We start from the raw sequence: 27,691 nt of genomic DNA on the forward strand, positions 1-27,691 counted from the left end.
CTACAGCTCCAGTGTCCACGGGAACTGATTTGTACTAGCTTAATTTAATTCCAAGTGAACACTGTTATTCCTTACACTGCATGATTACAATTGAGTTGTAGTAGATATCTGTAATACCATTAATTAATTTGAATTTATAGGATAAAATTATTATTTAAATTTAATTTATTATAAATTTAAGATATAAATATGTAAAATTTATATATTTAATAGATAAATTTTATTATATATTTTTTATTTTAAATTTAAAATAAATTAGATATAAATAAGAAAAATATATTAAGAGAATCACTTCTTAAAAACTAGCTATTACAATTGAAGAGGCCGCACTCATATACGTCAGCATGTTGAAATCCCATAGGGGGATACAAATTTCCTTGAAAAAAGGCTATAACCAATGATGATTAGATTCCATTACTCTTTGTGTTCTTCCTTTACAAAGCCTCCAAGTCCAAGGTTAAAACAAAATACAACATTGGTTATATAAAAGAATGAGAAACCCTGTTTTGTTGTATAGTGGGGAGTATTTTGGTACGAGGTTTGTCTAAATAGAGCCGGATTCAATTTTTTGCAGAGAGAAAGAAGAGCAACGATAATTCAAAATTTTTCAGCATTTAAATCTTTGCTATTTTCTTTTTTTTTAAAGGCATATTGTAAATGACGAATTTACCTTCCTTCTAATAAAAAAAAAAATTGACGAATTTACTTTTTGTAACAATCATAAAACAATTATTTTAGGGGTGCTTTAAGGAGATGAAAAAAATTAAAATTTACCTATAAATACCAACGAAACCTCATTTCTTAATCATGCTTTTTAATTATCTTCCATCATTTTTTAAAAGCCAAACTATATATAAACCTTACAGTTATATTTTCTTTACTTATTAGAGATGTCTAATTTAATTAATTTTTAATTTAATTTAGCCCAAAAATTTTAATTTATGTCCAATTTAACCCAAAATTAAAGAATGTGCAACTCATTCACTACTTTGTGTGTTAGTTGTTTTTTTTTTTTAATATTTTTTAATATTTTTTATGTTAAGTACATAGTTAATTATTTTTTAATGTTAATTAATTAAATAAGTATAATTAATTAATTTTTTGTATTTTATTTTTTTAATATTAATGAATAATATGGAAATAAAAAATAATATTTTTATAATTTTAATTTTATATAATTATAATTTTCTAATTTAAATTAAAAACATGAAAATATAAAAATAACAATTTTTTAATTGAAATAATTAAAATTCATTATAATAAATTTTTTAATTTGAATTAATTATATGACAATAAAAAATACATTTTTTATATTTTTCAATTTAATTAAGCATAATTAATATACTTTTTGTTGTTAAATAATTATATGAAAATATAAAAATAATATTTTTTATATTTTCATTTTAATTAATAATATTAAATAATAAAAAAATTTAATATTTTAATTTAATTAATTATAAAATATAAAAATAATATTTAATATTAAAAAATTAATATTAAGTTAATGGCGCATGTAACTCAAATGAGGGAAATTGGGCTAATTTAATCTTAAATCAAAAAATTATGAATTAAAGTCCTTTCTTTACCAATTTTTCCCCAATTTCAATTTTCAAGAGAGAAAGGTATTTATCAATTTTCTTTTAGATCTTCAAAATTATTCAAGGTATGTTTACATAGATGAGTTTAAGTAGCTTGGATTGCATGTAAGGAAAAGAGTTGATTTAACCTTTTGAATCAAATTTTGAAGTTTTGAGAGCTTTGCATGTGGGTAGTTTTGTTGAATCTTCAAAATGCATGTTGTGTTTGTTAGGTTCTTGGAGTGAGTTTGTTGCTTTAAAGCCTTTTAAGCATAACTAATTTCATAGTGCTTGATTTTTCTGGTATGAATCTTTGTAGAGAGTTAAGGAAGTGTTGATGTATGTGGGTTTTGTTAGGATTTCGCATGCATTGGCATCCTTAAGTGTTGTTAAGTTTTTAAAGTGTTAAAGTATGGTTTGGTATTGTTGCTTTGATGTTTTGGAGCCTTGAGAATGTGTTATGGTTGTTTTTGGGGTGAGTTTTCTTAAATTTTCCACTTGAGAATTCTAAAAGTTCCCAATTTCAGCTGTTGAAAACCATTATTTCAACAACCGAAATGACTACACTTTCTCTAGAGTTCAAGCTTTTGGCAGCCAAAGTCCCTTATTTCAGCAGCCATAGTCGCTGCAGCTCAAAAAAAGGTATTTAAAGTTAGGACTTGGGCAGCCGAAGTTAGTTCTGCTAGCCTTATTTTCTTTTTTATTCTAAGGTTCAAAAACTTATTTTTATGACCCTAAAAGACCTAGAATAAGTTGTTTGATATTTGTATAGAGTTCTAGAGTTTTGGATAACTCATTAAAGTCCGACTTTTATAGGATTAGATTTGAGAAACCCGAGAAGCCAAGGTTAAAAGGATAGTAATCATTCATGTTTGGTATTTGATAGGCTACATGAGATAAATAACACTAACCCTAATAAAAGAAATTTTATTTAATTGAGCCCATAATCATTCTCATGCATCATTTTATGATTTATTAGGATGTACATATCTAAAACATAGAATTGTTGTATTATTGCATATTTATTGTTGGTGCACGATGGATATTGGATGACGCATTAATTTCCGCCATGTTATGGATACGATAAGTTATATGTTATGATCATGCATGATGTGAGGTGATAAAATTAGGAGAGACTTAATAAGCCCTTGGCTCACTATTTATAACACAGGAAGACCCAAGGAGATTCTTTATGAGCTGCGCATATTTGATATATTTTATAATAAAGAGGAAGTCTTAAGGAGGATCTATATGAGCTGGGCACTTTGATTTTGGAAAATCATTGGTGATAAGTCCATCTTATGTGAATTGTTTATGATATGACAAACTCATGTAACCGATGCATTGCACATGTATGAGATAGTTAATATGAGAAATGTATTAGTTTGTTTACTCACTAAACTTTTTGAAGCTTGCCCTTTTCTCTTAACCCCAGATGCAGAGTTGCAAGATTAGAGCTGTCTATCAGAAGAGCTATTAAATGCAGAGTTTTAGCAAGCTCTTATATATGGTTGAGTTTTAGAATGGACATATAATTGATAAAGAATTAGACATTGTACTTAGGTTCAGAGTTTGTAATATGTATTGTATAATTTTAATATATGTATGTACATTACCTTAATCCGTAAGCACACTCACTGATTATCTATGAATGCATGTAAGAGTTACACTTTAACATTATCAATGAAATGAAAAGGTTCAAATTATGATCCATTTTTGAAAAGAAAATGATTTATGCTTCTATGCAAATGCTAAAGTATGATTATCTATAAGTTGCTTAGGTTTTGGTTCACATGGGATGAATATATATTTTACAGGTTTTAGGCTTGCTATAGGTTTTGACAGCCTCAAGTTGGCCCGTTAACTAATGCCGATAACAGTTCCTAATTGGGTCATTACAATGCTTACATACATGGTTGGTTGCATGTTTTCTTGTATACTGAGTTAAGAGTGAATTGATTTTTCCGTTGAATTTGTTTGTTATCTTGTAGGTCGCATAAGCTATGCTTCCAAATACATTGTCCAAAATATAAAGGGTGTTTGGTTTAACTTATGAAAATTAGTTTATAAGTATTTAGTGCTTACAAGCTAATTTAGACTTATAAATATTTAAAAATTTAAACAGTCATGCATTTGATTAAAGTGCTTATAAGTGTTAAATAAATAGTTACATATTTAGTTAAAGTGCTTATAAGTAATTAATAAGCAATTAATATATTTGGTAAAAAATAACTTATAAGCACATTTATTATTAAAATAATTAAAAATAATATTAAATGATATTTATGATGAAATTTTAAAAATTAAATAATAATAATATTATAAAATATTTAGTCAAATTAATTTATTAACACATAACTTAAAAACACTAAAATAAAAAGCCAAGAGATTTTTCTTAACTTATAAGCTTAAAAATTATTATAAAAAAATAAGTTATTTTATATTTAAAACTTATAAGTTTATTTAAGACAAACATCCTTATAGTAGGACTTTGTCTATCTATTTTTTTTTTTTTTAAATTAAACCTCTATATTAGACTTTAGTATGAAGTTGGAGAGGATTAGACTTACTAATGTTGTTCAAATTTTAGTGTCCACCATAACATACAAGATTGGGTGGTTATATATATATATATATATTGTTTGATTAAGAATCTAATCAAAGTTGAAACATATGAACTAAAATTTAAAATCGACTCTAACCTTAAATCGAAGCTGAAATAAAATTTTAAATCTCTTTAAATTGAGATCAAATTAAAATGATAAAAAATTTGAATCATCGGCAACTAGGACTCATTAATTTGATTTAAATTCTTTTTAGTAAAATCTTGAAACTATTAATTTGAACTCGAAATTATCCATTTCAATTCGAAATCGAACAATGAACAGGCTTACAGTTTACACATAAATTGGATGGTTTGGGGAGATGGGCCATGTAAATCTTAACGAAGTGGGGAGTGTTCATGGAGCGTGATGGAGCTTAGGTGCATAATGAGGATTCTCAAAAGAAATGAGAGAAGGGGGTTGAGTTAGTTGGCGCTGAGAAAAATGAGTGTGCAACAGCAAAGCTAGGTCTGTTAGAATAGTTGGCAAATGTGTCGGTAAAAAAAAAAATCATTAATTAAAATAATAATAAAACAAATGCTTAAGGCTTAGTAAAGTTCAATTTAAAATTTTTAGTTTAGACTCAATTTTAATTCAAAAACTAAGAAATTAAATTTTTTATTTAAATTATAAAATTAAATATTTAATCTATAAATTTTAATTTTTTGAGTTTTAATTAAATTAAAAATTTTGGGATTAAATTAAACTTTAGTGGAGGGCCTTTTGCAATAAAAAAAAGAAAAAAGAAAAATGAAAGTACATGTCAAAGAGGCAGGCAAAGGTGACCAAGCTTGGGCTTGAAGAGAACAACCTCTCATCTCCATTCTCCCTTGAGATAGAATAAACATTAAAATAAAAGAAAATAGAGAAAAGTGTCAAATAATTTAAAAAAAAATTAAAAGAAAATACAGGCAGTAAAGTGATAAGGTTCTGTAATAATTTATCAGCGAAGAGCAGTTGGGCAGTTGTTAGTGTGTCTTTTAAAATCATACATGTCATCTGTTGGCCCGAGCAGGTAAGCCAACGCCTCTTTGATCTCTGTGTGTGTCTCTTTTGCTTTGTGCATGCTTTCTCTAGTCTCTCTAGGCTCGCAGAGGACTCCTACATTGTCTGTGATCTATATGTATAATAAAAGTTGGAATTTGATACTTGCTTTACTGTTTGTAGAAGTACCCAATTGGTAAATTTTGTTTTTCTTGTCAAATTGAAGCAACCGTTTGATGCTTTTGGAGGTACTATCAAACACCCATTAAAGGGACTGTGAATGAAACTCTGTTCTTTTCAGTTCTTGTAATAATTCAAGTAGAATTTGATGCTTTTTGATCTTTTTTGGAAACCCATCTGAGAATATCTCAAAAGGTGCTCTGCAACTTCTCTTTTCTTGGTTTCTTGAGCTTCTTGGGTCTTCTGATTCAAGACTTGAACAGCTAGTCATTTCACTTCTCTATACACCATTTTTCTAATTCCATATTCATATCTTCAAGTTTGACGTCCTCCTCCTGAATTAGGTCCTAAATGAAGAGATTCAGGTTCTGCTCATGTTAATACATTAGTGTTTTAAATGAGTGGAGTTGCTTTCTTGTACGAGCAAAAGTGAAAAGAGAATATGCTTTCCTTTTTTGAGGTCTGGTGAGCTGTTAGGTGGTTAATGCCATTGTTTGTCTATGTCTACTTTATGCTCTGAAAGTTTCACTTTCTTGTCTGTAGGAAGCATTTTCCGATATAGCCTTGCATATTGGAGTACGCTTGATCCCAGTGTTTTTCAAAGATGAGATAAGTAGCTGTTGCTGGTTAGATTTTATGCTTGATACGTTGGATTTCCTCTTTTTCACTTTGTGTCTGTGGGATGCTGCAATGAGGTGTTTCTTTTACTTTAGCACCCGCTCAATTCTATAAAGCTGCCAAGATACTTGTTCCTTGTTGAGTCCTGCAAGATAACCCCAGCGAATTTTGGTCAAACCCACTTTACCTTTAATCTATAGTTCTTCTGTTTTATATCTATATTTAGTCCTGGTCTTGGCTAATTTTTGGGTTGGGGGTTTCCACAAAATCATATATAGATTTGTTCCTTAGAATTTTGGGGACTTTTGCTTTTATATTTAGAAAAATGGGTAGCAGTGGTGATAACAATGATGGTTTAGCGTTTCAAAGTGGGGGACAGAGTGTTGTGAATTGTCAATCTTCTGGAATGGGGGGAAACCCCTTCTTTGCTTCCGCTTGGGATCCAGTTGTTTCTATAAGTCAGCATGAGAATTTTGGAGGTTCATCAATGCTGTCTCAAAGTGAACTCACCAATTCTCCTTACCCTGTTGTGATGGAAAACCAGGGAATCAGTACCACTTCCCATCTTGTTCATTACCAATCTGGTTCAAGTTATGTTGAGCTGGTGCCTAAGTTTCCTTCCTATGGAAGTGGGAGCTTCTCGGAAATGGTTAGCTCATTTGGTCTCAATGAGTGTGGCCAGATTGCCAATACTGGATGCCATCCAAATTATACCACAAACAAGGAGGCAAATATCGAAAGAACTATAGCAAATAGTGCAGAATCTCAAGAGGATCACCAATTAACAGAAGAGCCCATTACAGGAGCTTCACCTGATGGGAAGAAAAGAAAACGGGTGGGTGAATCCAATTCTTCATATGATCCAAATAAGGTAATTTGCATTATGTTGTCATGATATCAATTAGGCAGTTGAAGTTTTGTAGTGCACTAATTGCTTGTAGTTTTTCTGTTTGAATTATTGTGTTTAACTGTAGAATGCTGAAGGAGAACGACTGAAGGATCCTTCTGGGCATAGCTCTGATGTTCAAAAAGAACAGGATGAGAAGAAACCAAGAACTGAACAAAATAGTGGTGCTAATTTACGGGGTAAACAATCAGCTAAACAAGCTAAAAACAATTCTCACAGTGGAGAAGCTCCTAATGAGAATTACATTCATGTGAGAGCCAGAAGGGGACAGGCTACCAATAGCCACAGCCTAGCTGAAAGGGTACCTTCTTACCATATCTGTCAATTATAAAAACATGATATTATTCATTCATATATTGAAGGCAAATTTCTGTTTGTAGGTTAGAAGAGAGAAGATAAGTGAGCGAATGAGATTGTTACAGGAACTTGTTCCAGGATGCAATAAGGTATTTATGGTATTCTAGCTTTTCAATGAACCACTTTTCATTTAAAAAAAAATGGCAATGGGGATTTGATTATTGGCTTGTTGATGATTGTTTTAGATTACTGGAAAGGCAGTAATGCTTGATGAAATCATTAACTATGTGCAGTCGTTGCAACAACAGGTAGAGGTATGATATTCTGTCTCAGATCATCTGGTCTCAAATCTTCATATCTATATGAAAATTACAATGTTGTATACTTGTATAAGAAGATTGCTAGCATTAGTGGAGGTCTGCTTTAGATAAGCGCAACCAATTACCTTCAATGAGCTCTTGCATAACAAAAGAAATTGGTTTCATGTTTCAGAATTCTGATTTAATTTTCATCTCCATCAGAAGGATTGTAATCTACTTGCTTGAATTTTCAGAGCCAGGTCTTGCCTTATCAAATGGAATTGTATCAATTTGAGCCCCTTTCTTACAAGCCTGTTGCCTCATATTTCTTAAATTATTCTAAAATCAAAGAATGCGAAACATTAAGAATCTTGCCCATCTTTTGGAGTTATTGATGCTATTGTAGTCATTTGTGGCTTCTAAATGATCAACCATTCAGTGAAGTAATATTTGCTTCCTTGTTGCAGTTTCTGTCAATGAAACTGGCTACTGTGAATCCTGAACTAAGCAATGATATTGAGAAGATTCTGTCCAAAGATGTAAGCCAAGGTTCATATGGTGCAAGAATTAAATCAGTTGTATTCTCTTATGTTCCTTGAATAATAGATTTCTTGGTTTTCCTCCTATTCAGATCCTTCATCCAAGAGGTAGTAATGCTGCACTAATGGGATTCGTTCCTGGGATGAATGCTCACCCTTACTCACACGGAATTTTTCCAGCAAGCATACCAGTAATTTCAAATGCAAATCCACAATTTCCATCTGTGCCTCATGTAAGTAAGCAATCTTCCTATGGACGCTAGTCTCATTTCTGGCCGTGAAAAAAAGGAACTTTCACTCATTATTGTTGTTATATGTACAGACTACATTAGACAATGATCTCCAAAGCCTTTTTCCAAATGGGATTTGATTCCACTTCTGCTATTGACAGTTTGGGACCAAATGGTAATTGGCAGGTCATGCAAATTCATATAATCTGCATTGAAACTTATATTCTGCATTTTCACCTTGAGAATCTATCATGCAGGGCAATTCAAGCCAGAGCTCCAAAATCTGAAGAAATCAAAGGTTCTAATTCCTTCTAACAAATAATTTGAAGTCTTTCAAGTTGAATTGCAAATTAAAGTCATTTAGGAAAGGGCAAAAAAAAGTAAGTTTCTTGGTTGTATAGGGTCAGCTCCTGACTGCTTGTTCTTTGAATTTTTTAGCAGAAGAAAGATTAAGCGGTAGAATCACATGTATATTTTTAGATTTTAAAAAATGGACTTTGATGGGTGATGTCAACTTGTTTTCTTCTTTTTTTTCATTTTTCCTTTCCATTGTAATTGGTATTCTGAATTAAAGGGAGTCATGAGTGTGGAGATTTATGAGTTTTTTGTAAGGGAAATGTTGCAGAGTTTCCTTCTTGTAGAATAGATGAAGCATGGAGTTATTTGTCATACTGGTATTAATTTCATGCAAATTTTTTGTCATTATAACTTATATGGAATTGTAAATTTCTTTTATTTTTAGAGGAAAAACCCAAGCTCCTAAACTTTCCAATTTTCATCTCTTAAGAAGCCCAAGAACCTTCCAGTGAGGAACATTGAAGATATATATAAAAACAAATCTTTTTTAAAAGAAATTCAAGTACAAGTATTTATAGTGGTGTGTCATGTGTTAAATGGGCTGGATTGCTCAAAACTCGATTCGGCTTGATTCGATAAAACTAGAATAATTAAGATTTTTATTGTTTAAATTTGATTTATCATTAATAAACATATAAAATGTATGTGAGATTTACTTGTTAATACATGATTCTACATGTTTATATCAGATTTATTATGAAACGAGTCTATACAAAAATTTTTCAATTATTCTAAAAAATTAGACAATAGAATTTATTCTTTGGTGGTAATAATTTTCCAAGTGGAGAGTTGGACATCAGTTTTGAATTTTTTTTTTTCTAAATTTATATTAGTCTTCAAAAAACAAGTTTTAGGTGCTTTTTATTCTTTCTTTGGAGAATTGTAATTTGTTTTTGGGATTATTATTATTATTATTATTATTATTATTATTATTATTATTATTATTTAGTAGTCAATTTTTATATTTTAAAAAATTATATTAACTGGACTTTGAATAAATCGAATTCAACTTAACTCAACTCAACTAAGCCTTTATCCCAAAAATTTGGGGTCGGCTATATGGATTCGCTTTTTCCACTCTAAACGATTTTGGGTTAAATCCTCAGAAATGTTTAATGCTTCTAAGTCATGTTGTACTACTCTCCTCCAAGTTAACTTAGGTCTACCCCTTTTTTTCTTTCTATCCTCTAACCTAATGTGCTCTACTTGTCTAACTGGAGCCTCCGTATGTCTATGCTTCATATGACCAAACCACCTCAATCTCCCTTCTCTCAACTTATCTTCAATTGGCACCACTCCTACCTTTTCTCTAATACTCTCATTACGGACTTTATCTAGTCTAGTATGGCCACTCATCCACCTTAACATTCTCATCTCTGCAACTCTTATCTTAGATGCATACGACTCTTTCAGTGCCCAACACTCACTACCATATAACATAGCCGGTCGTATGGCTGTACGGTAAAATTTTCCTTTTAATTTATTGGGAATCTTACGATCACATAAAACTCCCGTGGAATAAATCGAACTCAGAAATTCTTAAATAGAACTCGAATTGAAATTAAAATCTTGGAAACTAGTAAACCACATGCCAATTCCTATATTTGAATTAACACTTTTTTTTTTTTCATTTTAACCCTTGAAAAAGATTTACACTCTTTTTTTTTTTCAAATTGAAAAAAATTCTGAAATTTGACTTAAAAGTATCTTTTAAGTAAGACTATTTTTTTTTTCAATCATCATCATCAAATAAGTATAAAATTTATATAGTTTTATTTTTATGTTATACTTTAACTTTACCGTAATGTATTAACATTCGATTAATCAATTTTAAATCATAATTTTTATAATTTTATTTGACGATTTAATTTTTCCATTTGCTCCAAATTTCAATGTCGTGTCTACAACCAAATTATTGTGTATTTTAGGGATGCAAATAAACTAAGCCGCTAGTGAATTACCTGAGACTCGACTCAGCTTGATAAAATTTTGATTTGATTTGATACGTTTATAGTTCAAGCTCAAATTTTAAGCTTGTTTATTAAATGAGCTTGAGCTTAGCTCGTTTTATAAGTTCATGAGTTAACTCATTGAGTAAGTTTGTGAAGTGACTCATTTAGTAAGCTCAAGAGATAGCTTAATATATGTGCTAATGAGTTGGTTATTTTAGTGAGTAGGCTCGTTTACAAAATATTTTATAATATTGTAAATATATTTATTTTATTTATAATTATTTTAAAATAATATATTATTTAAGAAAATGATATAATCAATTTTGTTATAAAAATAAAGTTAAGTTTTATATGAAAACTAAAAATTAGTTTATCATATAATATATGCCTTCAATATAAAATAATATATTATTTAAATATTATATTTTTATTTAAACACTAAATAAGTATAATAATATATTTATATTTCAATTTTCAATAGGACTCGGTAGCATTTAATTAACTTTTATAATTTATTTGTTATTGTGAAACTACAAGGAGAAAATTCAAAGAGGTTATACTAGTTTAGTGGTTTGGAACATTTATGCATTCAAATTTTAGGTATTATTTGATATACTTTTCTTTTGGGTTTAAATTTTTATTTTGCTAATTTGATATGATATTTTATTTTAATATTGCTTATATTGATATTTTGTGTGGTAAATCTTAAAGATTGCATGAAAACAAAAATCCTTCATCGCTTCAAATTCAAGTTTTAAGCAAGAATTATCCAATAATTATAGTGTTTTAATCCTTGAATTTTTTATTTTATTGAACTATTTAATTTTATTTGAATTATTGTGTTATTGTAATTTATGTTATTTTAAAATTAGTTGTAATGTGTTGTAAACTATTTTTTTTTTCATTATTTTGTATTATTAATGACTATGAACTTATGTAATAATCTATTCTGAAAATAATTGTGATTTACAATAAATATTATAAAAGTGGAGTTCAAAATCGAGCTTATTAAGTTTAAGTTCGAATTTGTACAACCCAAATTATGGGCCGGATTGGCACTAAGACTTGGGTCAGCATGAGGCCCCTAAAGCCTAGAGTAAACCTAACTATTCTAAGTCCAAACCTAAGGCCCATTATCGTAATCCAATTTCAAGAAGACAAACGGACAGAATATGGTCATAAATTAGACTATCCAACGGAGAGTTTTTAGTTCACCTGACCTGTAATCACAAAATATATCAATCTGGGGAGCTCAGCTCACCCTCACAATCCTTAACATAGTAATTTAATTAAATGGGAGCTTAGCTTCCTCACCCAAGATAAATACCCATCCCATATATTGACACATGTATAAATAATAGGTTTATAATTTCAAAATAAATAAACTATTATAGTCCCAAGCCAAATAAATATTTCTAATACATGCAGACTAGATTTTGAATTAATACTATGAAATACTGATATTTGCTGTAAATAGACCTGCGAGGAAGGAAATAGGTTAAACACAAGAAAGAGATCCTCCTGTAACCTAAAAAAATATGGTGAACAGAAGTGAGCATTTGACTCATAGAATAAGATATTGATTTTAAATATAATTTCTATAACTACATAAGACTAATGCATTCCTAAGGATAAAATGTAACAAATACCAACATATTCAACCAAATTCAAACAATATTCGCACAAAAAATAATTTGAAGCACTCACACACTCGTATGTCACATCAACATAAGTATATATATGAGAGTTGATCTCCTATATAGTTCTCTTAATTCAATGCTTGCTAACGAGATTAACACGAGCCGAACTTTCTATTAATAATCCAAATGCGGGGGTCAGCGAGATCAACTCAAAGCCGTACTCACCCCGACTTACCACAAAAAGGATTGGGCTCCAGCGAGACTAGCTTTAGCCGATTTGCCCATCCTACCCATATCCAGTACCACGCCACACTCACCAACACACACACACAGCTCCAAATTATCCTAAGGCGACACCCACATCGATTTCATCAAATAAGAATGCAACACAAGGCGTGCCTGATAATAGCTATATATATATATACTTATAAATGATGTATGGGCATACCTTGAATATATAATAATAATATTGAAATCATAAATAAAATCAATATCTACTCACTGATTAACCAGAAACTACTGTGGCGGCTGAGTGGAGGAGGATGGCTAACCCTGATCATCTAAACAGTTATATTATAAATTTATCAGTACTAACTTTAAAAAAAGACTTTCAAGAGACAAAAGACGTCCTAATTTATGCCGAAAATCCAGCAAAGTTTTCCCTGTACCTAGGACCTACCTAACCTATAAAGTGGTTCAAATCATACTTCTAAAATCACAAGTCTCAAACCCACATCTCAACAACATCACATGGCCCCTCTAGGACCCTCCAAATCAGGCAAAACTCACATAATCAGAAACTTCAGTTACAGTCCTTAAAATTGACATTTTGCAAAAATAATTCAAATTAGCTTTAAAAATTCTAAAATTTTGCCTCACGGTCCTTAACAATGCTATAAGGTTATTGCAAAAGGAATTATAATTTTTTAGTCACCCACAAATATTTTATGGATTTTTATTTTAAACTCGACACTAGGCAATAAAGGGAATTTAGAGTTCAGGTTTGCCTACATCAATTTTGACGCTTGGAACGCGTCCGGAGTATCTGAAAATGGTGGTGAGGACTATAATATTGGCCTACTTTATAGATAATTCCAGCAGCCCACCTGTCCAGTCTGAAAATGCAGATTCGTGCACCAGTAGAATTTTCACGAAAGGAAAGTACCAACGCGAAACCCACAATGCTAGGAGTTAGAATATAATTTTTATTTAATTAAATAACCTCATTAAAGGCTCGAAAAATAATACAAAATTCATGAGACCCACCAAATTTTTGGTATCAGAAAATTTGAAATTTATATCACCACGAAGCTCTCGCTTAGTAGAATATGCTGGTACTCTCGGAATCTCCATGGGGTTCTTGGTTTGGGAGAAATTTAGCCCAAAATTTGAAATGAGCTAAAATTTTCCGAGCTCAATTTGGACAAACCACTTAATAAAAATTCGTGTTCTTGGTGTCTTTGAAAAGCTCTCAAAGTGTAAAAGGTGATTGGAATTAGACTCGGTTTTATTGGTGGCTGGATAAGTCAAAATCACGTCGGGAAGATGAAACGGCGCGCTTGCATGTAGGCTCCTTTGGGTAAGTTTTTTCGGCATTCCAGGTGGCGACCGACGGTGAGGAGGCTTCCAGGTGAGGCGCTGGCGACTGGGGAAGGGAGGGGAGGTGGTGGCTAGCGGTGGGGAGGGGAGAGAAGAGAGAAAATGAGAGGGGAAGAGGGAGTATCGGGCGTGTAAGGGAGAGGGGAAGAAAAAGGATTGGATCAGTTCGATTCAACCAGTTCGATTTGGTTCAGTTTGATTCAACCAGTTCGATTTAGGATACCCAAAATTAAATTTTTACTTAGCCTTGAGATCCAAAAAGAGACTCAAAAATTCAGAAAAAATTATCGAAAACTCAAAAAAAATTATGGAGTCTAAATATATTTTTAATTTTGCCATGTAGTTTTTAAATTAATTTTTAAAAATCAATGAAATTTATTGTCTCAAGAAAATCAAGTCTAATTTTAAAAATCCAGAAAATTCTAATTTAATTTTCATAATATTTAATAAAATAAAATATTATAATTTACATATAAAATAATTATTTAAAAATTTGGAGTGTTACATTCTTCTCCCCTTATAGAAATTCATCCTTAAATTTTACACAAGGCAGAATAAGGTATAAGATTACATATTAAACAAATACAGGTACTTCTTGTGCATACCTTGCTCTGACTCCTAGGTGCATTCCTTCACTGATTGGTTTTTTCGCAAAACTTTAACCATAAGGATCTGCTTTGACTGAAGCTGTCTCATTTGATAGTCCGCTATGACAACAGGCAGCTCCTCGAAGGTTAAATCCTCATTTAACTCCATTGTGTCTGGCTGCAGCACGTGAGAAGGATCAAGAACGTGCATTCTAAGTATGGAGATGTGAAATACTGGATGGACATATGAAAGGCTTGGTGGTAACTCTAGCTGGTAGGCAACTGCCTCTACTCTGTCCGTGATCTCAAAAGGCCCTAGGTATCGGGGTGCCAGCTTGCTTTTCTTTCCAAATCTCATAACTCCTTTCATAATAGAGACCTTTAAGAACACATAGTCACCTACTACAAACTCTACTTCCTTTCGCCTAGGATTTGCATAGCTCTTATGCCTGCTGAAGGCTGTTTTTAAATGTTCTCTGATCAAAGGGACCATCTCTGAAGTGCACTGCACCAAGTCCACATCGTGTACCTTTGCCTCTCTAACTTATGTCCAACATAAAGGAGACCTACACTTTTTGTTATATAGTGCCCCATAAGTGTTAGTAGTATGCCCTAGAGCATATCATTTAGTATATATCTTGTACATATTTTATTAATAAAAGGCGATTTCACTTTTTTATTTACATTATGTATTTATGTGTAATAGAAAAGGTCCATTGATATTTTGTTAGAAATTCTATTCTTAAGTTGTTAAGAATATGAGTGATAGTATTTCTAGCATAAAGTATCATAAATTGGTTCACAATCAAGGATACTTTACAATAAGGACATGACTTATCCAGAAATATTATAATCATGTTTGTTCTCAAAGTATTTATATGAGATATAAATAAGATGGAATGGTGAGTCTCATGCCATATAACAAACATGATAGACACTTATACATGATAAGTAAGCCGAACCAGTGACACATATGACAAGCACATGGAGTTTATTCTTGTCAATGCATTATTATATATCATATCAGTGCATATAATCTTTAAACCTGAGATAACACAGTTATCTTATATATAGGTGGTTTGAGCTTGATACTGCTTTCATACTTGTACTGTGTATGGGTATATGGGCATGTGTTGGCTCCTACTAGTTATATATGGAGGTAGTGTTGATCAAGATGGAATATGTTACCCTAAGTAAATAGGGATAAAGTCCTATGTTCATTTAATTATTCTTGATGTTTCAAGTTCCTGGCCAGGACAGACAGATTTAGTCAGAAAAGAGTTTCTGACAAGAAAATCTAATTAATTAAGAACTGAAATTAAAAGAGAATATAATATTTATAGCAAATGGGGTTTGACATAAACCATGACTCCAGCTCGAATTAGGATTTTATAACAGAGAAATTCTAGTGCATGGTAATATATGATTAAAGGTTCATTTAAGGTATTCCTTGTTACAAATTGGGTGGCCATGGCACACTATGCTAGGTGTCAACCATGATCTATGAGATATCTAAAATGATTAAGAGAAATCATTTATGGTAAGAAAGAGTTCTGATGATATTAAGAGTTAATATCATATCTCATTGCCAATTAGTGATGAGCCTAGTGAGTCACACACATACACAAGATAATTACCAAGTAAAATGAGATTTAATTGATTAATTAAAGAGTTTAATTAATTAATTAAATAGGTTTGATTTGCAATAAGATTGCAAAGTCCTTAGCATGACTTGAAACCAAATCTAGGTTACTGAATGTATAATATAAGTTAAATTTATATTTAAAGTGTTTAAATATGAATTTAATTATGAGAAATTAATTAATAGAGATTAATTAATTAATTTATATTTGATATAAATTGATTTGAATAGGAGAAATAATGATTTTGGGTTGAGAACTCAAAATTACAACATAAGGGTGATTTGATCATTTCACATGGTGACATGTGGCACCATGAGATGGTGACACATGGCACCATATAAGCTTGCCATTTATCTTCCTATCATGTAAGATGATCAAAGTCAAGATTAGGTCTAGCTTTGACACTTGGCTTAATGTGATTAAGTCAATTAAAATTTAGATGCAATGTGGTTATGACATGTGGCAAGGATTTTAAGTGATGACCTAATTATAAAAGGAAAAAGCAAGAAAAATAAACACTCACTCTTATTTTTCTCTAAAGGTTCCACTACATATCTCCTCTCTCTTCTCTTCTTCTTTTCTTATCAATTCAAAGAGAAATCAATTGTTTTCTTTGAATTAAAATTGCTAGAAATTGTTTCTAGTATCGTATACACACATACAACCTCTCTAAAGGCAAAAACCCAATTTATAATTGGTTGGCAAGGCTTAAGAAGCAAGATTGGGGGTTACCTATTGGTGATCTTGGTGTGGACAAGCTAGAGGGATAATATTTGGGGTCCTTGGTGCTTCCTAAAGGTGCCAATTATATCAATAGTGCATCAAAAGGTTAGTGCAGATATTCTTTTTTTAAACTAGGGTTCAATTGAATTAATTTGTTAATTCAAAAATCTTAAATGACAAATGTAGATCCTAATACATATTAAAAGCGTTTTAATACGCAATTGAGAATTGAAATTAATTAGGCACATAATGAATGTGGCATGATGCATAAAACCCTAGAAGAAAATGTTTAAATTCAATGCTCTAATCTAACAATTTACATGCTTCCGCTCCTTCAATTGGTATTATAGCCACTATATTTGCCATTTAGATTGTTAATATGAGATTTAATTGTGTGATTTAATCAAATTTTGATTGATTCATTGTTGGTTGGCATGATATATGTGGCGGCATGCTTTGTGCACCAATGGTGCGCATGGTTTGGGTTACGCCAAATGGTGCGCATGGTTATTTGGTGATTCTTTATACAATTGTTGTATATGAATTAAGGCCCACACTTAATTAAATTGTTTAATTAAGAATTTTAATCACACAATTAAATTTGATTCAATTGTTTGAATGATATTCAAATCTAAATTTTTAAATTTGTTTGAATGAGATTCAAATATGAATTTTTAAATTTAATATGAGATATTCAATTTAATTTTAGTATGTATGTTATATTTAATTGTTAAATGGTAATGTAACACCCCAAAATTTTAGATTTTATTATTTTATGAGTATTTTTGGTATTTTAATTTTATTTAAATTTTAAGAAATTATTTGAGATTTTTCGGATTTTAAAAATCGGGTTCGATTTTTCGAAAATATAAACTTTGATGATTTTTAAAAATTAATTTAAAGACCACGTGGCAAAACTAAAAATATATTTGGAGTCTACGTATTTTTCTGAGTTTTCTGGAATTTTTTCGAAATTTTTGGACCTCGTTTTCGGTCCCGAGGCAGAGTAAAAATTCAAAATTTTGTATCCTGAATCGGACCGGCCGAATTGAACGAGACCGGATCGGACCAGTCGAATCGGACCGGCCTTTTCTTTTTCTCCCTTCTTCCTCCCCCGCGCGTCTGACCCCTCTCCCTTCTCTCTCTCTTTTCTCTCTTCTCCCTCCTCCCCTTGCCGCGCCGTCGCCTCCCCTGCCTTCCCACCTCGCCGGCGCCCCACCTCGGTCCTCCCCCACGGCCGGCCGCAGCCTGGAACGCCAGAAAACGGCCTCAGAAAGGACGCGCAGCACGCGCGCGACGCTTAGACTTCCCGGCCAAAATCCGGCCGATCCGTCCACCAATTGGACCAGGTCTTGTGTCTAAAATCATCTACTCGGCGAGAGCTTTTCATAGACACCAAGAACGCCGAAATCCATTGAGTGGTTTGTCCAATTTTTGTCCGGGAAGTTTTAGCCCATTTTGACTTTCGGGCTAGATTTCTGGCAAACCGTGAATCCCACGAGAAAACCGAGAGTACCAGAGCGCTCCACTCATCGAGAGCGTCGCGGCGACATAAATTTCGAATTTTTCCGACACCGTTTTTCGGTGGGTCCCACGGAACTTCGCAGTGTTTTTCCGAGCATTAAATGAGCTTAGAAAATTCTGAAAAATTTATGTACTAACCCCCGTGTTGTGGGCTTCGTGTAGGTATCCTCAATTCACAGAAATTCGACAGTTGATCGGGTCTGTAAATTTCCGGCCAGACAGACCTGTTACCGGAAAAGTCTCCGAATTGGACCGAAGTTTTGGCTGCCCCCCCATTGTCAGACATCCCGAGCGCGTTCCCGAAGTCGGAATCGGCAAAGGTAAACCCGAACCTTGCTTTTTCGTAATTTTCTAGTGCTTAAATAGGATTAAAAATCCATAAAATATTCGTGGTAGCTCAGAAAATTATGATTCTTATTGTAATAGGCTAGTAATATTGCTAAGGACCACGAGGCAAAGTTTTAGAATTTTTAGAGCTTTTTTGGGCAGTTTTTGCAAAAATGATCAATTATTAGGACTTCTTTGATATTTTTCATATTGTGATGGATGACTGATTTGATGGGCGGGAGGGTGTGTGATGTGATTGAGTTGTGGATATATGGATTGTGAATATAGAAGTGTGTTTTGAGCCATTTTGCAGGTTGGGTAGGTCCTAGGTATAGGGGAGACTCTGCCTGATTTTCGGCACGACTTAGGACGTATTTGGTCTTTTCTTGATTGTATTGAGTCATTTGTATTAAATAATTGTAATGTAATTTTCAGTGTGGCGGATGACCTTCTTCCTCCGCCGCTACTGAGAATCGTTGTTAAGTCTGTGAGTAAAATATTAATTTTAATTGTAATTTCACTATTATTATATGTTCAAGCATGCCCATGCATCACTTACATGCATATATCTATGTAGATAAACTTTAGGCACAATTTATGTTGCATTCATAACTGTGAAAGTGCCATGTATGTTGCTATGGTAATTTGGAGCAGTGTGCGTGCGTTGGCGTGCGTGTGATGTGGTGTGGACTATGGATAGGACGGGTAGTCACGGCTTGAGATCTTCGCTGGGACCCGATCCTTCGGGGGGTAGTCACGGCTTGAGTTCTTCGCTGGGACCCCCGATTTGGTTTATTAAGCGAAAGTCCGGCTTGAGTTCTTTGCTAGCACCAGGTTGGATTTAAGAGAGCTGTATAGGGGATCAGCTCCCATATATTATGATTGATATCACTGGGTGTGTGAGTGCTCCAAATTACCTTTACGATGTTATGATGTGAAAATGTTGTTGATGTTGCATTTCACTCTACAGGGTGCATTAGTTTTAGATAGTTATAGAGATTATGGTTAAAATTGATATTTTACTCTCTGAGTCGAACGCTCACTCCTGTTCAATATTTTTCCAGGCCACAGGAGGATATTTTTGAGGTTAACCTGCTTCCTTTCCTCGCAGGTTGTTTATCAATGTTTGTGTAATTTTATTAACTCCTAGAATTTTCGCATGTGTTAGAAGTATTTATTTGATTTTGGTCTGTAACATTAATATCATGTTGGACCTGTAAACATATAATGATATGCCTGTTTGATGGATTGGATGAGGGAGCTGAGCTCCCATTTATTTTTATGCTGATGAGTATGTGGAGGGTGAGCTGAGCTCCCCAATTGATGATATATTTTATTTACAGGTCGGGTGAGCCAAAAACTCCTCGTTGAAAGGTCCACTTTATGGCCGGACTCCGTCCGGTTGATTTCTTGATATTGGGCCCAAATGGGCCTTAGAGTTGGGTTAAGTGAATAGTTAGGCTTACTACGGGCCTCGGGGGCTTTAGGCTGGCCCAGGTCCTAGTGCCGGTCCGGCCCATAGGTTGGGTCGTGACAAATGTGGTATCAGAGCTTAGGTTCCAGATTCATAGGGAGAAATTGTCTAAGTGTTGGGAAGAGTCTACTAGGAGTCACATGCGGAAAATAGGGTTCCCATTCGTCTTGCATTGTCATCTTTGCTTCTAGTTACTGCTTCATATATTGTGTGTAAATATGAGTCAATAGAGCTGTGTAATGAGTAATTTTGAATTTTGTGGGCTAATGCTGCTGAATTTCAGGAAAATGCGTAGAAGCAGGAGAGCTGCCACTGCACCAGAACGGATGTGCACGGCAGGTGTCGGACAAGATGAGGCGCCTGCCCCGAGGAGGCGGGGTAGGAGGCCTTGAGCTGCTCAAGTAGAAGAGCGGTGCCACGGTCGAGATCGATCGTTTATGGCACAGGGTCCCATGGACCCCATGGCAGCTACTCTAGCTGGTTTGCAGAGGATCATAGATATGATGGCACAGTATATGGTCCACCCTCCACAGCAGCAGCAGTCCACCGCACCAAGAGGGGAACCTTACAAACAAATTATAAATTTCAAGAAGTTGGTGCCTGGTATTTATGATGTGTCAGACGATGCGTATCGGTTTTTGGATTCCTGCAGACAGGCAGGAACAGAATTACAGTTGACTGACAGAAGACTCATAGAGTGTATGCAGCATGTCATGGGGCCTATGCCTAGACAATGGATGAATGATTATATATTACCTCGGATGGAGGGTTTGTCGTGGGCTCAGTTTGTGGAACTGTTCATCAATCGGTTTGTGCCAGAAAGCTTCAGAGATCAAAAGCAGTGGGCCTTTGAGGCCTTAAGACAGAATGGCAGGTCTGTAGATGAATATGCTACAGAATTTCTTGAATTGAGCAGATATGCCCCTACAGCAGTAGCTACAGAAACTATGAAGGTGAAGAGATTTCTAAAGGGGCTTGACAGGAGGTATGCGAACCTGGCCATGATGTCCGATCAGTCTTTTGATGTGGTGGTTGATCGAGCCAGACAGATTGAGATTAGCTATGCTGTGGATGACAGCGGAAGAGCAAAGAAAAACAGAGCAGAGGGTTCTACCGGTGTTCCCCAAATGGGTACTCTGCATGCTGGTGGCGAGTAATTACAGAGGAAAAAGTAGGAACAAGAAGAGTGGTTTTAGATACAAACCTCGAGGGTTCAGACCTGGATACGGATCCAGCAGTGGTCATAGTTCAGGGTACAGCAGTTCTGGGTCTGGTTCAGGATCTTCCTTAGCACCTTATGCACAGTGTGGAAGAAGACATTCAGGACCTTGTTTGATGGGTTCAGGAGTATGCTTCAGGTGTGGCCAACCAGGTCACTTTGCTAGAGAATGCCCCATGTTCAGTGAGCCACAGATGGGGTCACAGGGTTCTGTTGCAAATGTTCCTTGTCAGATGTATCCGGGTGCTTCCAGCATGGCAGGCAGTCAGTTCAGTGGCCAACAGGGCCGAGGACAAGGGGGACGTGGATTTGGAGGCAGATCAGCAGGTAGAAGTCAGTATCAGGGTTCTGCCACTCAGGGTAGGGGGTCAAGCTCTTTCACCCTGACCCACCAGGATGCTCAAGCTTCAAATGCAGTTGTGGCAGGTATTCTTCTGGTTTATTCCTATGAGGCTCGTGTTTTGATAGATCCGGGTGCTACACACTCATTTGTCTCCCCTGTGTTTGCCATAAGGTTGGGTAGAAACCCTACAACCCTAGAATGCCCTTTGTCGGTAGCTACCCCACTTAGTGACAACATAGATGTAGATATGGTTTTTCCGGGTAGCCCAGTAGTGGTTGATGGAAAGATCCTCCCAGCAGACTTGGTTCCTTTACCAGTGATTGATTTTGATGTAATTTTGGGAATGGACTGGTTGGCAACTCATTATGCCACCTTAGACTGCAGGAACAAAAAAGTGTATTTTCACATACCTGGTGTGGAAGAGTTTAACTTTGATGGTGATAGGAGCGTGGCTCCATATAATTTGGTGTCAGCGATTAGTGCTAGAAAAATGTTGAGGCGTGGATGCCAAGGGTATTTGGCATTGGTGAGAGATACATCTGTAGAAGGTGTCAGCATGGAAAATGTTCCTGTTGTCAGGGAATTTATGGATGTCTTCCCTGAAGAGCTTCCAGGGTTGCCACCAGAAAGGGAAATAGAGTTCTGCATTGATGTTGTTCCGGGTACAAATCCCATATCAATGCCACCTTACAGGATGGCCCCAGCAGAATTGAAAGAGTTAAAGGAGCAACTACAGGAGCTGTTGGACAAAGGTTTCATACGTCCGAGCACTTCACCCTGGGGCGCTCCTGTGCTATTTGTAAGAAAGAAAGATGGGTCATTGAGGTTGTGTATTGACTACAGACAGCTGAACAAGGTGACTGTGAAGAACAAGTATCCACTTCCTCGGATCGATGATCTGTTTGATCAGCTCCAAGGGGCTAGATTCTTTTCCAAGATAGACCTGCGATCAGGCTACCATCAGTTGAGAATCAGGAATGAGGATGTGTCCAAAACGGCATTCAGGACAAGGTATGGTCACTATGAGTTCTTGGTGATGTCTTTTGGACTGTTCAAGCCATTTTTGGACCGTTTTGTCATCGTATTCATAGATGACATTTTGGTATACTCTCAGACCGAGGAAGAACACGTGTGGCACTTGAGGATGGTGTTGCAGACTTTGAGGGAGCACCAGCTATATGCCAAATTTTCGAAATGTGAATTTTAGCTAGAAAGCATCTCATTCTTGGGACACGTGGTTTCAAGAGAAGGTATTCAAGTGGATCCCAAGAAAATTGAAGCTGTAACTGATTGGCTTAGGCCTACAACAGTCACTGAGGTGCGAAGTTTTCTGGGTCTAGCTGGCTACTATAGGCGTTTTGTACAGGATTTTTCTAGGATAGCAGCTCCCCTAACTAAGTTAACCCGGAAGAATGTTCCATTCATTTGGACAGATGATTGTGAGAAGAGCTTCCAGAAGCTTAAAGAGTGTCTAACCACCGCTCCTGTGTTGACACTACCTATGAATGGTGAAGGATACACCGTGTACTATGACGCCTCCAGAGTTGGCCTAGGGTGTGTTTTGATGCAGAATGGAAAAGTAGTGGCTTATGCTTCAAGACAGCTGAAGAGGCATGAGCAGAACTACCCCACCCATGATTTGGAAATGGCGGCTGTAATCTTTGCACTAAAAATTGGAGACACTACCTGTATGGTGAAGTGTGCGAGATATACACCGACCACAAGAGTTTGAAGTACATCTTCCAACAGAGGGACTTAAACTTGAGACATAGGAGATGGATGGAACTTCTGAAAGACTATGATTGCACCATCCAGTACCACCCTGGGAAAGCCAATGTAGTAGCAGATGCTTTGAGCAGAAAATCTTCTGGCAGTTTGGCGCACATTTCAGCAGAGAAGAGACCATTGATTCAGGAATTACATGAGTTGATGGATCAAGGTTTAATCCTAGATCTTTCAGATGATGGGGTATTGCTGGCTCATTTTTCAGTGAGGCCAGACTTAAGAGACAGAGTTAGAGTTTCCCAGCATAGAGACCAACAATTGATGAAAATCATAGAAAGAGTACAGCAAGGTAAAGGTGGTGAGTTTGGATTTGCCAATGATGGCGCCTTAGTGCAAGGTTCTAGGATATGTGTGCCCGATGTGGACAATCTCAGAAATGAAATCATTCAAGAGGCACACTATACACTGTACAGTGTCCACCCAGGTTCCACCAAGATGTACCATGATGTGAAAGATAGCTATTGGTGGAATGGCATGAAGAGAGACATAGCAGACTGTGTGTCCAAGTGCTTGACTTGTCAGAAGGTGAAGTTTGAACACCAGAGACCGTCAGGGAAGCTGCAAGAGCTCCCTATCCCAGAATGGAAGTGGGAGATGATCACTATGGATTTTGTGACTGGGTTGCCTCGTACCACGCGAGGATATGATTCGATATGGGTAATTATGGACCGTCTAACCAAATCAGCTCACTTTTTGCCTGTGAAGACTACATATTCTGTGGCACAGTACGCCCGACTCTACATTCGAGAAATAGTCAGATTGCATGAAGTTCTGGCTTCCATAATATCTTACAGAGGGCACCAGTTCACTTCTCGGTTTTGGAGAAAGTTACAGGAGGCACTTGGCACACAGTTGAACTTTAGTACAGCTTTCCACCCTCAGACAGACGGACAATCCGAAAGGACAATCCAAACACTAGAAGACATGCTTCGCATGAGTGTTTTGGATTTTGGAGGTCAATGGGATGATCAGCTAGCTTCGGTGGAGTTTGCCTACAACAACAGTTACCATTCCAGCATGGGGATGGCACCCTATGAGGCACTATATGGAAGAAAGTGTAGGTCTCCTCTGTGTTGGACAGAAATGGGGAAGCGAAGGTGCATGATGTAGACCTAGTGTAGTACACATTTGAGATGGTTCCCTTAATCAGGGAACGATTGAAAACAGCTTTCAGTAGGCAGAAGAGTTATGCAGACCCCAGACAGAGGGATGTCGGGTTTGCAGTAGGCGACTATGTATTTTTGAAGGTTTCTCCAATGAAGGGAGTCATGAGATTTGGAAAGAAGGGCAAGTTGGCACCTCGGTATATTAGACCTTTTGAGGTTACGGATAGAGTTGGAGCAGTTGCCTACCGGTTGGAGCTACCACCCAACCTTTCTCACGTTCATCCCGTATTTCACATCTCCATGCTCGGGAAATACATTCCAGATCCTTCTCATGTACTACAGCCGGAGGTAATAGAGCTAAAGGAGAATTTGACATTTGAGGAGCAACCTGTAGCCATAGTGGACTACCAAGTGAGACAGCTAAGATCAAAACAGATCCCTATGGTTAAGGTATTGTGGAGGAGTCAGTCAGTGGAAGAGTGCACCTGGGAGTCAGAACGGGACATGCGTAGCAAGTACCCTTATCTGTTCAATGTGTAATCATGTGCTTTATTCTGCCTTGTGTAAAATTCGAGGACGAATTTTCTGTAAGGGGGGAAGAATGTAACACCCCAAAATTTTACATTTTATTATTTTATGAGTATTTTTGGTATTTTAATTTTATTTAAATTTTAAGAAATTATTTGAAATTTTTCGGATTTTAAAAATCGGGTTCGATTTTCCGAAAATATAAACTTTGATGATTTTTAAAAATTAATTTAAAGACCACGTGGCAAAACTAAAAATATATTTGGAGTCTACGTATTTTTCTGAGTTTTCTGAAAATTTTTCAGAATTTTTGGACCTCGTTTTCGATCCCGAGGTAGAGTAAAAATTTAAAATTTTGTATCCTGAATCGGATCGGTCGAATCGGACTGGCCTTTTCTTTTTCTCCCTTCTTCCTCCCGCGCGCGTCTGACTTCTCTCCCTTCTCTCTCTCTTTTCTCTCTCCTCCCCCCTCCCCTTGCCGCGCTGCCGCCTCCCCTGCCTTGCCAGCTCGCCGGCGCCCCACCTCGGTCCTCCCCGACGGCCGGCTGCCGCCTGGAACGCCGGAAAACGGCCTCAGAAAGGACGCGCAGCTCGCGCGCAACGCCTGGACTTCCCGGCCAAAATCCGGCCGATCCGGCCACCAATTGGACCGGGTCTTGTGTCTAAAATCATCTACTCGGCGAGAGCTTTCCATAGACACCAAGAATGCCGAAATCCATCAAGTGGTTTGTCCAATTTTTGCCCGGGAAGTTTTAGCCCATTTTGACTTTCGGGCTAGATTTCTCGCAAACCGTGAATCCCACGAGAAAACCTAGAGTACCAGAGCGCTCCACTCGTCGAGAGCTTCGCGGCGACATAAATTTCAAATTTTTCCGATACCGTTTTTCGGTGGGTCCCACGTAACTTCGCAGTGTTTTCCGAGCATTAAATGAGCTTAAAAAATTCTGAAAAATTTATGTACTAACCCCCGTGTTGTGGGCTTCGTGTAGGTATCCTCAATTCGCGGAAATTCGACAGTTGACCGGTGCGTGAATTTCCTACGCATGCACTGCTACGGAAAAGTCTCGAATTGGATGAAGTTTTGGCTGCCCCATTGTCGGACATCCCGAGCGTTCGAAGTCGGAATCGCAAAGGTAAACCCAACCTTGCTTTTTCGTAATTTTCTAGTGCTTAAATATGATTAAAAATCAATAAAATATTCGTTGTAGCTCAGTAAATTATTATTCTTTTTTGCAATAGCCTAGTAATATTTCTAAGGACAGCGTGGCAAATTTTTAGAATTTTTAGAGCTTGTTTGGGTAGTTTTTGCAAAAATGATTAATTATAAGGACTAAATTGAAATTTTACATATTGTGATGGATGACTGATTTGATGGGCCCAGGAGGGGCTGTGTGATGTGATTGAGTTGTGGATATATGGATTGTGAATATAGAAGTGTGTTTTGAGCCATTTTGCTGGTTGGGTAGGTCCTAGGTATAGGGGAGACTCTGCCGGATTTTCGGCACGACTTAGGACGTATTTGGTCTTTTCGTGATTGTATTGAGTCATTTGTATTAAATAATTGTAATGTAATTTTCAGGTGAGCCGAGACAGCCTTCTTCCTCTGCCCAGCCGCCACAGTAACCTTTGTTAAGTCTGTGAGTAAAATATTAATTTTAATTGTAATTTCACTATTATTATATGTTCAAGCATGCCCATGCATCACTTATATGCATATATCTATGTAGATAAACTTTAGGCACGATTTATGTTGCATTCATAACTGTGAAAGTGCCATGTATGTTGCTGTGGTAATTTGGAGCAGTGTGCGTGCATTGGCGTGCGTGTGATATGGTGTGGACTATGGATAGGCCGGGTAGTCACGGCCTGAGATCTTCGCTGGGACCCGATCCTTCGGGGGGTAGTCATGGCTTGAGTTCTTCGCTGGGACCCCCGATTTGGTTTATTAAGCGAAAGTCCGGCTTGAGTTCTTCGCTGGCACCAGGGTGGAATTAAGAGAGCTGTATAGGGGATCAGCTCCCATATATTATGATTGATATCACTGGGTGTGTGAGTGCTCCAAATTACCTTTACGATGTTATGATGTGAAAATGTTGCTGATGTTGCATTTTACTCTACATGGTGCATTAGTTTTAGATAGTTATAGAGATTATGGTTAAAATTGATATTTTACTCTCTGAGTCGAACGCTCACTCCTGTTCAATATTTTTCCAGGCCACAGGAGGATATTTTTGAGGTTAAACTGCTTCCTTTCCTCGCAGGTTATTTACCAATGTTTGTGTAATTTTATTAACTCCTAGAATTTCCGCATGTTAGTGTAGGATTCGCCAAGTTAGTGGGAGGACTAATTTGATTAAAAGACCATAATCATTTTGGTTAATTACTTGATACATTTACTAATTAATCTAGTTATTTTCTGCAGTTATTCTTCTGATAATAATGAGCACACAACAACTATCACCATCCAATATCCTTGAGAGCATACTTGATCACAATAGATTGACAGGACCTAATCTTTCTGATTGGCTAAGAAATTTAAAACTTGTTTTGAATCTAGAATGTATTGGATATGTTCTAGACTCAAATGTTCCTGGTCCCTTAACTCTAGAGGCCACTTAAGGGGAACATGACACTTTGGATAACTGGAAGG

The 27,691-nt window shown here is 35.7% G+C and overlaps 1 protein-coding gene across 7 annotated transcripts; it reads left to right on the forward strand.

The window, feature by feature from the left end:
• Positions 1–5,025: 5,025 nt before the first annotated feature.
• On the forward strand, positions 5,026–8,903 carry LOC110665468 (transcription factor bHLH74). 7 transcript variants are annotated; one of them, XM_058134358.1, is made up of 10 exons: positions 5,026–5,195; positions 5,348–5,804; positions 5,888–6,833; positions 6,937–7,170; positions 7,250–7,315; positions 7,412–7,480; positions 7,933–8,004; positions 8,097–8,237; positions 8,327–8,409; positions 8,492–8,903. In XM_058134358.1, exons 3-9 carry the CDS (start codon positions 6,288–6,290, stop codon positions 8,372–8,374), a joined length of 1,176 nt encoding a protein of 391 aa, XP_057990341.1. In that variant the 5' UTR covers positions 5,026–5,195; positions 5,348–5,804; positions 5,888–6,287; the 3' UTR covers positions 8,375–8,409; positions 8,492–8,903. The 7 variants fall into 7 exon arrangements, 5 of the variants coding, with proteins under 5 accessions (XP_057990341.1, XP_021681320.2, XP_057990345.1 ...); XM_021825628.2 differs by lacking the exon at positions 5,348–5,804; XM_058134373.1 differs by lacking the exon at positions 5,026–5,195 and having other exon boundaries at positions 5,203–5,412.
• The last annotated feature ends 18,788 nt before the right edge of the window (positions 8,904–27,691 follow it).

The sequence above is a fragment of the Hevea brasiliensis genome, chromosome 2 (assembly GCF_030052815.1).
Source record: "Hevea brasiliensis isolate MT/VB/25A 57/8 chromosome 2, ASM3005281v1, whole genome shotgun sequence".
Lineage (NCBI taxonomy): Eukaryota > Viridiplantae > Streptophyta > Magnoliopsida > Malpighiales > Euphorbiaceae > Hevea > Hevea brasiliensis.

Excerpts from the sequence above, each read along its gene's own strand:
- LOC110665468 (XM_058134358.1), top strand. The coding sequence starts at position 6,288 with ATGGGTAGCAGTGGTGATAACAATGATGGTTTAGCGTTTCAAAGTGGG. Across the intron at positions 7,171-7,249 it reads GCCACAGCCTAGCTGAAAGG|GTTAGAAGAGAGAAGATAAG; the intron begins GTACCTTCTTAC and ends TTCTGTTTGTAG. Across the intron at positions 8,005-8,096 it reads AGAAGATTCTGTCCAAAGAT|ATCCTTCATCCAAGAGGTAG; the intron begins GTAAGCCAAGGT and ends CCTCCTATTCAG.